Raw genomic sequence first — 15,791 nt, 5'->3', positions numbered from 1 at the left:
TTTTTAAGTGTCCTAATTTGTTTTGGGGACCCTGTTGTCAGCAGAATTTTATATTGCATTGAGCATTTTGCTGTATGGCATTGTCTGGATCTTCTGGATATTATATGCCCCTAGCATATGGCGACCATAAAACTTGCAGAATGTTCTAGTGCCATTATAGAGGGAACTTTTTCAATGCTTGCAACCGGATCATTGGGGAACCACAGAGCGATGAGTAATCACTGACTGCAGCTCAGACATTTCAAGAGCTTTGTGCTGTTTTCGTGAATACTTTCATTGAACTTTCCAGAGCTCTTGCCAGTTTTATATTTCAATCTTACTTCTTTGACAGCAAAGACCAGCTTGTTATAAACCATGCAGGAGACATATGATCACCCTTGAGACTTTAGCTCAACACTAATTATCATCAATAGCCTACTGCTCCAAGGGGAATTCAAGTTTAAAAAAAAAAAAAACTAAATTGGTAACACACTCATGGTCTTAAACAGAAAGAATCAACGGACTCATTTTTAATTGATCACATAAACGTGGTGAGTGCAAATTAACAAGTACAAAGAGTGCTATTGTAACAAAAGCTTCCAGTTAAGACAAGATTTTTTGGGAGGGTGTTTTTAAACATATGAAAACATCTACATGTATAAACACATATAACACATTACATTAAATGAGAAGAACATTCTGATTCACATGATGCTTGTTCTGTCATTGAACAGCCAATAACAATCAAAAACTGAGGTCATGCTTACTGTGCTTACATGGTGTACTCGAAAATACTATGTAACTGGATAAAACATATCATACTTTTGTTACTGAAACCAAACTCAACACTGCTGAATGTCTGATATGTTTATGTTGCATTGTTATGGACTGGTCAATTTTGAGATTTTAGACTATTTTACTACTATAAAATAAAGTCTTGTTGACTAATGGAAAGAAAACATACAACTTAAAATTAGTAATCTCTTAAAATATACAAATTTCTGTCTTTTTTTTTCTTATTATTATTTTTTGGCTGTTTGCAGTATTTTCTCTGTAAAAAAAAAAAATCCTTTAACTCTAATATGTTAACCAAATTAAACAAGTGGCTTTATTCAATGCTCAGATTTCTTTTCTAAGTGCAACTCTCACTATATATATATATATATATATATATATATATAGTTAAAACAATAAAATTTCTAGTCCTTTATCATCAAAATTCTAGATTCTGTAAGTGTGTGAACATTTTATCAGATTTAATTATATTCAAGTTATTCTGCATTTGCATATTTAATCAAAACATTTGACAAAAATGTTTTAATGCACTGCGAGTAATCACCTGGACGTAGGTTACTATCTATTCCTAGTTAATATTTTTAACAAGCCTGTTCACCTATGGTGTCTTGCCTCAAGAACGCTATTTTAGTTTACTTTATCAAAATCACAGTATGCTACTAGCATGGAAGCAGGGGAAACTCATTATGTCAACCATCTTATTTTGCTCTCTAGTTTCTACTTTTTTGTGCGCGTGAGATTTGTATAGATTACTTTATTTACACAAATATACATCCACATGGAGCCTATAACAAATATTTGAAAATTGCGTTGTTTGTATTGATTTTGTTACACAGATTTTAGCATTTTTGGGAAGGTTTGGCCGGACGTGCCACGTCACGCAGCATGAATCCATCCATTGGTCAAACACAAGCATAGGGTATGCTGCTCCTTTTTCCTCCCTATGGCAGTTTTACGCCTCAAACAGTAAATAATATTTTGCCCAATCAGCCTAACAAAGCGCATACCTTTGAGAAACACTTTTTTATGACTTTCATATGCATTTTTAATCGGCTTTGTTATCGTTTATAGTAGTCGTTCTCTTTGTGTTGGTTTGTTTTGCATCACTTATCGAGACAATGGAGTCTCTACGCCATCAGCGCTTACAGCCCGGTATCGGATACGGAGCGAGCGCGACCGGGACGCTTCGGTCCCTGCGGCCCGGTGTAACGGGCACTCTTTCCTCGGCACAGGGTTCCCGCATCTCGGTGTCTGCTTCCCCGGGGCCACCGCCACCACTGCCGCCCCTTCAGCTCCATACCCTCGGGTCCGGTATCATGGGCAGCGGGTTCGGTTCGGTGGACATGGCGGCGGGTCTGGGTCTGTCCAATCCCACCAACCCGGCGGTTCTGCGGGAGGCGGTGGACGCGGTGGTCAGGAGCTTTGCCAAACACACGCAAGGATATGGCAGGGGTATGTGGGGTCAACATGGAGATGTTTGCACTATGATAATTAATAACGTAAAGATTTTAAAAATATATTTCTAAATGTAAGTGCTTAGAAATGTAATATGTGTGGGTTATTAAAATATGAAATAAATTTTTTTTATATCATATTCATTTACTTAAAAAAAATGTAATGACTAAAAGCTGTGTTATGCAAAAAGTGGTGTCACCAACATAAAAAAAAAGTAATTCAGTATTTCACTTGCACCTTGTGAAATAAGTTAATCATTAATTTTTGAATAATGAGTATCATTCATTTTTACTGGGGTTTCTTTACCAGAACTAGGCTTACCCTTTCATAAAAAGCCTAAAATATATAATATTTAAGATTAGATATATTAACACAAGGATGTTTGTCATTTTCACATCTGTCTGTTTTTGTCATTTTCACAACACAATTGCCTCTGCATGTTGGACTGACTTTAATTTTGCAGACTCGTAAATTTTTCAAATATTAATCAAAAAATTTGTATTTTTGTGTATTCACCACCCAGACATTGACTTAATATATGCCCTGCAAAATATGACTTTAATTCAGAAATTATAAATATGATCGTAATAGGAGAGGGTTTCCTCATTCTCTCTAAGAAATGCATTTTTGATGTTTTTTTTAACTATTAAATAAGCAAGATCTGGATCAAAAACAATTATATATATATATATATATATATATATATATATTTTTTTTATTTTTTTTTGACCCACATGCAAGATATTGCAAGCGAACACGTTCACAAATGTGTTCTCAGCAGCATGGGTTTTGAATCTCATTCTCTAAAAGACAAAAGAAAAAAATATTAAATTAAATATTAAAACAGTAAATATCAATCATATATTTAGAATCATTATGATTTCTTTCCCATTGTGCCAGTATTTTCACGATTAAGCACATCCCTCTTATTATTATCATTGCTGTAATGTAAAAATAAATTAATGCAAATAATATTTTTTATACATTAAAAAATACATTTTTAACATTATATATAATTAATTTAATTAATTTAAAATTGGAATATTATCTGAAATAAATATTACCCAGACATGTTCTTCAAAAGATTCAGCCCCCTAACAAGACTAGCACAACAATCGATTCGAGCGCAAAGCAGATTGAGTCCCCTGACATGCTGACCTAAATACACCGAAGGGATTATTGTCGGATAAATTCTGTTGCCAGTGCACTTTAGAGGCAGGTTAAGTGTTTTAATCTACCGCCGAGACACCTCAGACCATCTCAATGTAACAAGCTCATCTTTCATTTACCGAAGAAGAAGACCTTTATACATTTGTGATCATTTTCACATTACTCTTGTCCATAATAACCACCATTATTTCCTGTTAGAAACTATAAGCAATTCCACAACAACAAGCTTCCTTTATATCAGACATTGAATGAGCATGTGCTGAAACAGTCATAGCGAAAGATTTATGAACTGTTTTGCAAAAGTTATTTAGCCCTCAATCATGATATCTAAACAAACTTAAAGCGCAAGTTCCCAATTTTCAACCTGCTTTGAATTGTTACCATGTTAGTAGTATACTATTCATTTACAATAGGACATGTAAATTTGCACAATAGTATATGTAAATTTACTCGCTCTTTGACTTACTGGGGGTTCGTTCTTCGTACATGGATTACTCAATACAACGATTTGACATGATCCAGGATTGTTAGGTTCTTCGAAGCTCATCCCGGAATGTCATGGCAACAGATCCGTAATCTCAAGCCTGCTCGGGAGCAGTTTATTTAATGTAATCAGGATTAGACAGTGGTGGAGGAAGTACTGAATCTCAGTACTTAAGTAAAAGTACAAATACCCAGATAAATATTTACTTTAGTAAAAGTAGAAGTAACACAATGACAACCATACTTAAGTAAAAAGTAAAAAGTACTTTATTTTAAATGTACTTTAAGTATTAAAAGTAAAAGTACTTGCATAACAATTGATTCTCTTAATGTCTATTTTCTAATGATTAATAAAACATTTAATTCTAACTCATTTAACCTAATAGCCTACTCCTGTAATGATGTTCAATAATGATGGAAAAAAATGTCACCATTTCTGAAACAAGCTTGCAATTAGGAAATATCATGCTTATCCTTACTATATGTTAATAACTATTGGCAGTAAACGCGATTCATTTATGGTGTAATTCTGAACCTCTTGGCTTGCCATAATCCTAACCAAACCAAACATATATTACACACGGTGTGTTTCCTATGCGCGTAAAAACAAATTTTCGCGTATGAGTTGCATGATAAACACACTGCGTGCGAGACGCATTTAGTTGATGTATCTATGGCAACCAAACGTCACTGGTGAGACAAACGTGCAACGAACGGACGGTCAGATTATGTTTTGGCAGTGGAAAAACTGATCAGAAAATGTAACGAAAATGTAACAGAAGCTGTAGAAATGTAGTGGAGTAGAAAGTAGAATAATTGCTGCAAAATGTAACGAAGTAAAAGTAAAAAGTATGCACTATTTATTCTACTTAAGTAAAGTAAAGATACGTGAAAAATGTACTTAAGTAAAGTAACGAAGTATTTGTACTTCGTTACATTCCACCACTGGGATTAGATTGCATCTTTTTTTAAGTGGAGTTGACATTTAAAGTCTGTTCCAGGCACTGCTACTTAACACTAGTAACATAATAAACCAGGGACAACAATAATAATGATTTAAAAATAAATTTGCAAACAATATTATAATGCTTTGTAGTTTATCACAATATAGACACAGTCAGTTTTACTCATTGTAAGATTTATTTGTGAGGGAATAATTACCTAATACTTTAACTGGAGTTTTACACACACGACTTGCTTGTCGTTCGGTCATCATCTTCACTTAATTTTTCACAAAGCTTCATTTTGCTTTGCTTCTGCTATGATAAAGACACATCCACTCTTGCATTGCGTGTTTGTGCATTTTGGGGGCGGGGCAATGAAAGGAGGGGGTTGATTTCATAAACAGTGTTCAACAATGATTCTCAGAAATTGCTTACTGCACCTTTAAAGTTAATATACATCGACGTTCTGTATATAAACCTGATCTGACCCTTAAAATATCCGTCCAATGTATTTGTGTGCATTCAGTACTATTAAGTTGCTTCAACTTAAATATAAAAATATGTGATTGCCGTTGCTTCAAGCTACATTTGAACTCGTGAGTCTTAAAATATACTTGAATGGTGTTGTATATTCTGATACGATGTTTCTGATTCCCACAGTGAATGTCGTGGAGGCCTTACAGGAGTTCTGGCAGATGAAGCAGTCACGGGGTGCTGACCTGAGGAACGGCGCTCTTGTGGTCTACGAGATGGTCCCGTCCAACAACCCTCCTTACGTCTGCTACGTCAGTCTCCCCGGGGGCAGTTGCTTCGGGAGTTTTCAGGCAAGCACCTCACGCAACATTCCCTTTGCTTTCTCCAACGCATCTCTCTCTCTGAACCTCAGATCTTCTGAAAAATAAATAATTGTGTTTTGGTTGCCATCTGTGTCTGCATATTTTCTGTTTAATGTTTTCTCTTGAGGATCTCTTGGACGTGAATTCTGTGAGCATCTTCAGGATTCGATTACAGTGTGGTTTAAATAGCATCTTTGATCTTCTCAGTTCTGCCCGACCAAAGCCGAAGCAAGACGGAGCGCGGCCAAAATTGCCCTAATGAATTCTGTTTTCAATGAGCATCCATCTCGACGCATCACAGATGAGTTCATAGAGAAGAGTGTGTGTGAGGCTCTTGCCTCTTTTAACGTGAGTTCTCACTGTAATCTTTATTCGGTTAGAGGGATAGTTCACCCTAAGAATTCATTTTCTCACCCTCATGTTCTTCAAAACACTTGGGATTTGATTTGAAGTGCTGATTGATTGTCATGCAGTTACTGGAGCTTTCAAGTTTAATAAAAGCAGATCATGTGACTCATGGGCTGTAGTCAAAGAAATGTTAACATTTTCAAGTAATAAGAATTTAATTGATCAAAAATAGAGTAAAACTGCGAAATATTATTACAATTTTAAGCTGTTTACTATTTTAATATATTTTAAAATGCCAGAAATAATTTAAATAAAACATTTTTCAGGATTCTTTGATAGATAGGAAGTTCAAAAGAACAGCTTTTGAAATATTTTAACTATTACTATTAACTATTATAATATTATAACACCATCTTTTGCTGTCAATTTTGATCAATTTAATCCATCTTTGCTAAATAAAAGTATAAATTGATTTAAAAAATCTGATTGACCTCAAATTTTTGAACAGTAGTGTATTGTTGACATTGTTTATCTTTATTTACTACAGGGAAACCGAGAAGAAGCTGATAATCCTAGCACAGGCATCGGTGCTTTTCGCTTCATGTTGGAGTCTAATAAGGGGAAGTCTATGCTAGAGTTCCAGGTAAGTGAAATGATGATTGGACTGCATGGAAAGATGTGAGTAAATGTACATGTGACTTAACATTATTATCATTTTCCTTAGGAACTGATGACAGTTTTCCAGCTTCTCCATTGGAATGGTAGTCTCAAAGCCATGAGAGAAAGGCAGTGCTCCCGTCAGGTGAGACAGTATTGACAAATCTAATTTTCAGTTGCAAAAAAAGTAATATCATGATGAATCACACAGTCCCTTCATCTTTTGAAATAAAAGTTTAGAGCACTAGGAAAACATGCTGTGACTTTCAGATCTCAAAACTTTACTATTTATTCAAATTACTTGGAAATGATCGCCCACTTTTACACGTCAACAACTATTTTGAGTTGACAGTGACAGTAATAAAAGAAAAAAAGTAGATTTTGAAAAGAAGCTTAGATATTATTACAAATTATATTTGAAAGGTATGTAGAGGAATTATAGTTAACCATAAAACATAGTTTCATTACTTGAAATAAAAGAAACGTTAATATATAAAATATACACAAACTTATTTTAAGCTTGTTGGATTATCTCTTATTTTGATTTTATTTACTTGATATAATAGAATAAGTAATGCTAAAATAAATATGTATTACCGGGTACCCACAGATCCTTGAAATCCTTAATAATTATAAAAAATAATAATTCAAGGCCCTGGAAGTTTTTGAAAATAAACGTACATAGATACAGGTCCTTGAAAGTGCTTGATTTTATTTTGTGCAAGAAGTTTTCTGGAAAAATTTTCATATTATTTGTATTTTATATCACATTAATATTTTGGCAACACTTCATGGCCTATGCATACTAGCTTACTTGATTTACGTTAGTTACGCGCATTTATATGTTGCGTTAAGTGTTTCCCGTGTGAGGTACTTTGTGTTGTACGTTGCCATAATGTTCACTATGATGGTACCTCAACGCTTGTTGTTGGACACAACAAATGTGTCCCCACATTAAGTCCTTGAATCTGAGGGTATTGGACCTGGAAAGTCTTCAAATTTAAAGTTAATTAAAGTTAGAACCCTGTTATTAACTATATAGACATATTTAAAAATATATATATATATAATATTTTTTAAAAACGAATCAAAATATTAATAAAAAAGTAGTGCTGTCAAACAATTAATCGCATCCAAAATAAAAGTTTGTGTTTAAAAAATATATGTGGGTGCACTGTGTATAATTATATTGTATATATATATATATATATATATATAAATACACACACATGCATTTATATTTAAAATATATATATATATATATATTTATATATAAAATATTTATATTTAGATATAACAGTATGTACATGAAAATATTTCTTAAATATATACAAGCATATGTGTGTATTTATATATATAAAATAATTATACACAGTGCACATACATATATTATGTAAACACAAACTTTTATTTTGGATGCGATTCATCGTGATTAATCGTTTGACAGCCCTAATAAAAAGTATAATAGTATCTCAATAATACTAAATGCTAATATGACATTTAAGAAAAATAAAAAACAAATCTAAATATTAATACTATCATAGAATCTCAATGAAACTAAAATAACACTGAAAAAAATGTTTATGAAATCTAAAATATACATTTTGGCACAAAAAGCTTGATTTTATTTATTTGCATAAGTTTTTTTATTTGTTATTAGTCCCTTGTAAATATTTATTTGACGCATCGATATGTGTTTCACTGACCTGTCCACAGCATGTATAACAATCATCCCCTTTTGTAAACAGGAAGTGCTCGCTCATTACTCGCACCGAGCGCTGGACGACGACATGCGTACACAAATGGCCGCCGACTGGGTCAGCCGAGAACACACTTTATCCGGAACCATCAATCGAGAGATGGCCGCCACCGAGCGCGAGCTGGAAGAGGCTCGTCTGGCGGGACGGGAGCTGAGGTTTTATAAGGAAAAGAAAGACATTCTGCTAATGGCAGTGGGGCAGCTAGGTGGGTCAAACACTACAACTCTGCCCTGCACATGCTGAAGAGTATGAAGACGTGTCAGACGTGGCATATGATTGTACCAGAGAGCACTCCAAAACTCAAAACACTCTTTTTTTTTTAACTATGTATGGAAGTGTGTTTGTGTGTGAGTCAAAGAATCAGCATTTTGAATAATTCCACAGACATGAATTTTTTTATTGATTCTGTCTCAAGGCATTTTGACCTTGAAACCGAATCAAGTGCTATCATTACTATACCAGTATTATCCTCTAGTGTTACTGATTGGCTGGACATACTATGTCTGAGTCGGGGAAATCAGTTTTGAGGCCTTCTTAAAAATCTTTGCATTGTATTCTCATGAATCCTATTACACATGGGCGCTGCTGCTTCTTTCTTTAGCTAACTCGCCAAAGCAATGCCCATTAGTTTTTGTTGTGTGGACAACGATATAGTAATTTCCAATATTCCGCATTTATATTCACAAAATAGCCTTGCTCATTTATTTGCTACATATGTGTGCTTTCGGTGAATATACAGACCTTTTCTTTGTTATGTTACTCTAAATGTTTATGTAAACACGCATTTATATACAGTACTTTTAAGTTAACTAAACTTTTCCGCGAGAGCCATAAGTGTTTGCTAAGGAAGCAACCGCACTATATTTTATGACACAAAAGTCAGATTTTCTCACACTGTCATAGTTCAGGAAACACACCAAGGCCGTTTCCTCTTGTCTATGAAGCCATGCCCTCGTTCGATTGCCTGTTACCTTTGTGATTGTAGAGCAATCATGCTCATTTCAAGGCAAGGTTTTATTTCTACCTCCTTTCTCAAAACTTTTGTGAATTTCTTTTACCATATATACATATAAGTGCAGATGGGATTTGTGTTAAGATGAGCAATGCTTTGCAATTAGGTGCTTCACTAGCCATACACCGGCTGGCAGTCAAGATTTTGTAATAATTAAGATTTTTAATCATTTTGAAATAAGTCTCATATGCTGATTTGATGTTTGGTTATTGTCAATCATTATTGGTTGGTCAGTTATTAATGATGGCTCTTATTATTATCATCAATGGTGAATTTCTTTTGCTGCTTAAGAAAATACAGGTGAAATAAAAAAAGAATATCATGCAAAAGTTTATTTATTTCAGTAATTCATCTTAAAAGGTGAAACTATTATATTATATTGACTCATTACATGCAAAGTGAAATATTTCAAGCCTTTTGATGAGTCTATATAATATATTAGTTTCACCTTTTAAGTTAAATTACTGAAACTTTTGCACAATATTCACATTTTTCGAGTTTCACCTGTATTTTTGATGAATAGAAAAGGGAAAACTTTTGTAACATGATTTAAGTGTCACTTCATTGAATAGAAGTTCATTTCAGTTTTTTAAAGCTCGATCTTACCCCAAACTTTTAAGAGGTAGTGTATCACAGTTTCCCCCCAAAAAACATTGTTGTATAAAATTGTTTACTACAGAGCTCCGAACATAACATACGGGAAAAAATAATGTACATGGTCAGCACATTTGACTAATATGTTCCTTCGTTTTAAAGGGATAGTTCACCCAAAAATATAAATTGTCAACACTAAAGAAGATTCTTTATGTTGGTAACCAAAAAGTGAAAAAAATAATAATAATTAAAATATATATATATATACAGTATATATATATATATATCGTGGCCACAAATTAATAATTTGTTCTCACGTTTTAGTAAGTCCTGGCAGTGATATAATAATTGTTTCCCCCTTTTACAAAAATATAATAAGTTGTAAGTGTCAACTTATTATATAAGTTGACACTTACTTTTTTTCCCCGCACATGCAGAAAAAAAATCTAAAATGATATATATATATATATATATATATATATATATATATATATATATGTATATGTATATAATTTTTGATTTTTTTTTTTCTGCATGTGCGGGGCTCCAAAAAATATACATAATCCATAATACTTTCTTGAGCAGCAAATCAGCATATTAGAATGATTTCTGAAGGATCATGTGACACTGAAGACTGGAGTAATGATGTTGAAAATTCAGCTTTGACATAACAGGAATAAATTACATTTTAAAATATTTTCAATTAGAAACCTGTTACTTTAAATTGCAAAAATTATTTTTTTTTTCATAAAATAAATGCAGTTTTGGTGAGAATAAGAGACTTCTTTCAAAATAATTAAAAATCTAATCTAATACCAAAATTTTGACCAGCAGTGTATATGGCGTCTTATAGACCCTTTGGTTTCCTAACTCAAAAATAGCCTGTACTGTTTATAAAATAATTACAGTTTAAATCATTAAAATGCTATCAAATATTTTAAAATGTAACCCCATTCTTATTCCATTAATATAATTAATTCTATTATAATTGATTATTATGTGTTGCTGGGTGAAGTGATGATGTAAACGTGTTAATGTTTCATGACCCCAGTCATTTGCTTCAGTATTAGAGGCTACGACAGCATGTTAGTTACATTTGAGATCATATTAGGCTTCGAAGGATCGCTGCTGTCCGCTTGAACTGAATTTTAAAGGACTAGCTGCTAAATCTTGTATGCTCTTTACATCATAATGAGGATGTGTGTGGTGTGGAGCTTTAATGATTGTCATTATTAGCCAGACACATTTCTGAAATTATACTTTTAAGGGCTTATTGTAATCGAAGTTGTGCATTTGTGGTCTTAAAGTTTAAACATTAAAATTATACTGCAGAACTTAATTCAGTTAAAGCCCACAGTCCGTAACATGACATAAGAAACACTATGCACACGCAGAGTTTGTTAAAATCCAGCTTTGTCTCTGATAATCTAAAGCCCCCTTTCTTTAAACTTTCATGATGTGCAAGCGATTATGTAGGATCCCTACAAATTATTTATTTATTCAGACCATGAATTTTGTGAAATGACAATGATACATTAACAGTAACAGTACTATTTGCAGTTACTATCGATATATGTCTTCTTTTTCAATGTAATTATTATATGAATCATATCATGTTTCTGAAAAGGATTTCTTTGTGAGTGTATTTTCAATGTAATTAAGACTTTTGAATCCATCATATTTCACTGAATTGTATTGACATGTAAATTGCATATACATTGCATATAATTGTATACAATTTGTTGGGCCTTTTCCCTGCTGTTTTTACACTCTTGTTTACCAAATTTATTTTTTCAATTAATACATATGGTAGTAAATTTGAATCTCAGTGCATGTCGAGACATTTTATACATTCTTTATTTGTTTTGTATGAATAGTCTAACTGCCATTTTTCATGTTTTACAAGACTTTGATGCATAGCCAATTTTTTGTTGATTTATATTCTTTACAAATCAATAAAGAGCCTTTTCATATATGTTTATTTTAGTGTAACTTCTCACAATCTTGACTGTAAAAAAAACTCAATGTACAAAACTTGTGGTCCATGAAGGTTACAAACTCAGGAGAGAAAATTTGTCAAATGTTCTTACGTAAATTCATTGCGCTTCCATAGAAGAAATTAAGACTTTTATTGAGTAAGGACTTTTATTTGGAAACTGAATTACTTGGGGAACTAGTTATGTTTAACGTCATAACTGTTATATATTTATGTTTATATATTTGTTTACAATATAATACGCCAATTTGGAAAACAAACGTGCTGTATTTTAAGTATTATATTTTTAAGTAAGTGATAAATTCAGCTCATTAAACAAACTTGCGGACATTTTTTGTCAGGCAAAATACACTACTACCTTTTAGGGGTCCTTTATCACCCCAGCGATATTCATGTGTTGTAGTGAATGCAATGACAGATCGTGAGCTATATCTGTTGAAATATTTGTGAATTTTGATAAAGTATTTATGTCGTGTTACGGTTGGTGGCTATGATAATTATTTGCAACTAAATAAATGCATTAATCTTCAATCTTAACGTATATATTAATCATGTGGGCGGTAGCATCATCAAGGTTTGTCCTTCAAAGCTGCTGGAATCTTTCAAATCTAAAATCTTTGAGTCGAATACAGAATCTGTCACAAACAGCGTGCAAGGTAAGCAGAAGAAAATGCACATCTTTGATAACGCAGTGACTGATATCACACTGCAGATTTGTAGTTATTTCTGTCAGTTATTGTTTTGACTTCGTTTTGCCCAGTTGCAAATAAACATCTTTGTATAAACTGATGACTGAACATGCTCGTCATTGCTCATATTGTTTATCCGTGTCTAGACAGTAGACACAGATAAACAGTAGTTCATGAAAGCACATATGTAATGGAGTTTCACTAAAATGATTTTGAGGATGGAGTAGGGATGAAAACACATCACAAATTTTGACTTTTTAATCTTCTTCTAGAATACAGTAATTGTTGAACGCTGTTGGACGGTTCCTTTATCAAAGGAAGGAAAGCCACCCAGGCTACATCCTCGTCGACACAGAGTGTACCGCTTGGTTGAGGACAAAAAACACAATCCCGAAGATAAAATGGAGCTCATCCTCTCCCAGACCGTGCCCAGTGAGTGCTCTTACATTACAAAAATATCATAATGTTTTTCGTTTGGATTTTTAATGTTATATTCATTGTACAGAGCTTGGTGGACGAGGCGACACCGTTTTTGTGAAAAAATCATTGGGCCGCAACAAATTGCTACCCCAAGGCCTGGCTGTCTACCCTTCACAGGAAAATAAAGACATGTTTGCAGAGGAAATAAGGGTTAGTTACATCTACAAATCATAAGAAAAGAAATTGTACTATTGTAAATCATAATTATGACATAAGTCAACATTATGACATACTTTATGAGATGAAAAGTCGAAATGATGACTTAAAGGTAGGGTAGGCAATTTATTGGAAAGGCTAACAATAGCAAGTTAGCTTTGAAAGCATAAGCCTACCCTCCCTTCAGAGCGTCCCCAAAGCTTCCTTCAAAACACATGAACACGCACAGCAGAGCAGAGTCTGCAAAGCGTCATGAGAAATGTTGTTAGTGTTGCCATTGAAACATACATTTTTAGTCGCGAACCACTAGTATAACGTCACAAGTTTCCACCTCTTCCAAATTACAGTAGTTATGGCGTGAATGCAGCATAGGCTTGTTGTTTTGGTTCAGGAGGAACTCTGCATAGCATGAAACGTGCTGATTACGTGTGATGGAGGTTTGAAAATACATTGAGAGGCAGGTAGGGTCATTGCATTTGGAATAAAGGCGATGATTGGACAAACATTTTGTAATCTTGCACACCTTTCGCAGACGATATATTTACATATAAATACATTTAGACATATTAACTTAGTGATTGCCATCAGAATGTGAAGAGACTTTCAACCAGCGTAACTAAAATTGTTTCTGGATCAAATCACAATTATGACTTCTGTCATAATTTCAAACTTTTATCTCATAATTATGTCTTAGCATGTCATAATGTTGACTTTTTGTTCAATTATTAAATTAGTTGAATTTCGAATTCTCATAATTGACTTTTTATGTCATAATTAAAGGGTTAGTTCACCCAAAAATGAAAATTCTGTCAGTATTTACTCACCCTCATGTTGTTCCAACCCCGTAAGACCTTCGTTCATCTTCGGAACACAAATTAAGATATTTAGGATATTAAAATCGCTCCTGCATACAGTCCATAGGCTTCTTGAGGGACTGGCTCTTGCTGTCCTCGAAAAGTAATTGAAGACATCGTTAAAATAGTCCAAGTGACTACAGGGGCTCAATCTTAAGTTTATCAAACGACGAGAACACTTTTGTGCGCAAAAAAACAACAAAAATAACGACTTTATTTCAACTATTCACTTCCTTCTCCATAAGCCTATAGTCCGTTAGCGTAGTGTGATTGCGTAGAGCTACGTCACACGTAGGCTCACTATTGGTCGACGCTGGTCATGTGTGTGTGATGCGTGTGACGTACAATAACAGAAGCTTACGCTATTAAACTAGTTAGCTGACTCGCGCAGAGGGAGAAATAAACGAATAGTTGAAATAAAGTCGTTATTTTTGTTGTTTTTTGCGCACAAAAGTGTTCTCGTCGTTTGATAAACTTAAGATTGAGCCCCTGTAGTCACTTGGACTATTTTAACGATGTCTTTTATGACTTTTCGGGGACGGCAAGAGCCAGTCCCTCAAGAAGCCTATGGACTAGTATGCAGGAGCGATTTTAATATCTTAAATATCTTAATTCGTTTTCCGAAGATGAACGAAGGTCTTACGGGGTTGGAACAACATGAGGGTGAGTAAATACTGACAGAATTTTCATTTTTGGGTGAACTAACCCTTTAAGTTTTTACCAAAGCATGTGGTTTTCCTATGTGGTGGAAATGGGTTTTCATGATTTCACAGTGTTCACAGTTTGCTTGGTTTTTCCTGTAGCTTCTGCGTGAGGGACGGCCAGAGGACCGAGTCCAGACACGCACGGGACAGCTAGTGAGTTATCTTGTGTGTTTTAACTATAAACATAATTTCTAAATCAAAATTGCAAGTTTAATATATTGGTGTCATCATTTTGCAGACTGTTGAATTCCTGAAGAAAACACAGCTTGAAGTTGCCATGCACACTTCAATTCAGTACTCGCTCACAAAAGAGATTGTCTGCAGACAGTTTCTCAGACGGGTAAGACACTTAAAAGGAAATATTAATTTTTCACAACTTAAACACAACATAAAATGTAAAACAGTGAAAAAGTAAACATACCTACATTGTTGGCAGTGGTTTTGTACCATTGACTGTATTTTTGTCCTCAGCTCGGTGTGGTTGTGCCGATTCATGCCTTGACTCTTCCAGAAGAACCAATCACAGGGCCTGGAGAGTACTGGTGTGATGTCACGGTAACTCAACTAATAAGTGCAAACAGCACAGTTTTATGATCATTTTACACTAATGAGATTGAATCAGTTGTGGCAGAACTTGCTATCTGAACAGTGTTTGGTCTCTCAGGTGAATGGAGTGGACACGGTCAGGGTGCCCATGTTCGTGGTGCCGTATGTGGAGCCCAGCCAACTGATGCTGATGAAGAAGCAACAACAAAAGCAAGAACAGTCCGATTCAGAATAGTGTTTTCTTTGCTGGACGCAGCTTGGAGAATATACATAAGGAATTTGTACAAATAAAATGATTGTTTATTTCTTCCCGTCTAGATTTCATTCTTTTGC

General features: G+C 34.0%; 2 protein-coding genes across 2 annotated transcripts; both read left to right on the top strand.

Annotated features, from left to right (window-relative positions):
* The first annotated feature begins 1,681 nt into the window (after window positions 1-1,681).
* Window positions 1,682-8,811, top strand: lix1l (limb and CNS expressed 1 like). Its single transcript, XM_039678776.2, has 6 exons — window positions 1,682-2,226; window positions 5,487-5,650; window positions 5,870-6,010; window positions 6,558-6,653; window positions 6,735-6,812; window positions 8,416-8,811. Exons 1-6 carry the CDS (start codon window positions 1,893-1,895, stop codon window positions 8,668-8,670), a joined length of 1,068 nt encoding a protein of 355 aa, XP_039534710.1. The 5' UTR covers window positions 1,682-1,892; the 3' UTR covers window positions 8,671-8,811.
* A 3,621-nt stretch (window positions 8,812-12,432) lies between these two features.
* mrpl9 (mitochondrial ribosomal protein L9) lies at window positions 12,433-15,765 on the top strand. Its single transcript, XM_039678775.2, has 7 exons — window positions 12,433-12,685; window positions 12,991-13,150; window positions 13,224-13,348; window positions 15,012-15,065; window positions 15,151-15,252; window positions 15,384-15,467; window positions 15,577-15,765. Exons 1-7 carry the CDS (start codon window positions 12,581-12,583, stop codon window positions 15,691-15,693), a joined length of 747 nt encoding a protein of 248 aa, XP_039534709.2. The 5' UTR covers window positions 12,433-12,580; the 3' UTR covers window positions 15,694-15,765.
* The last annotated feature ends 26 nt before the right edge of the window (window positions 15,766-15,791 follow it).

The sequence above is a fragment of the Pimephales promelas genome, chromosome 18 (assembly GCF_988280905.1).
Source record: "Pimephales promelas chromosome 18, fPimPro1.hap1.1, whole genome shotgun sequence".
Classification (NCBI taxonomy): Eukaryota; Metazoa; Chordata; class Actinopteri; order Cypriniformes; family Leuciscidae; genus Pimephales; species Pimephales promelas.
The sequence above is the reverse complement of the archived record's forward strand: the minus strand, read 5'-3'. Positions and strand labels throughout refer to the sequence as shown.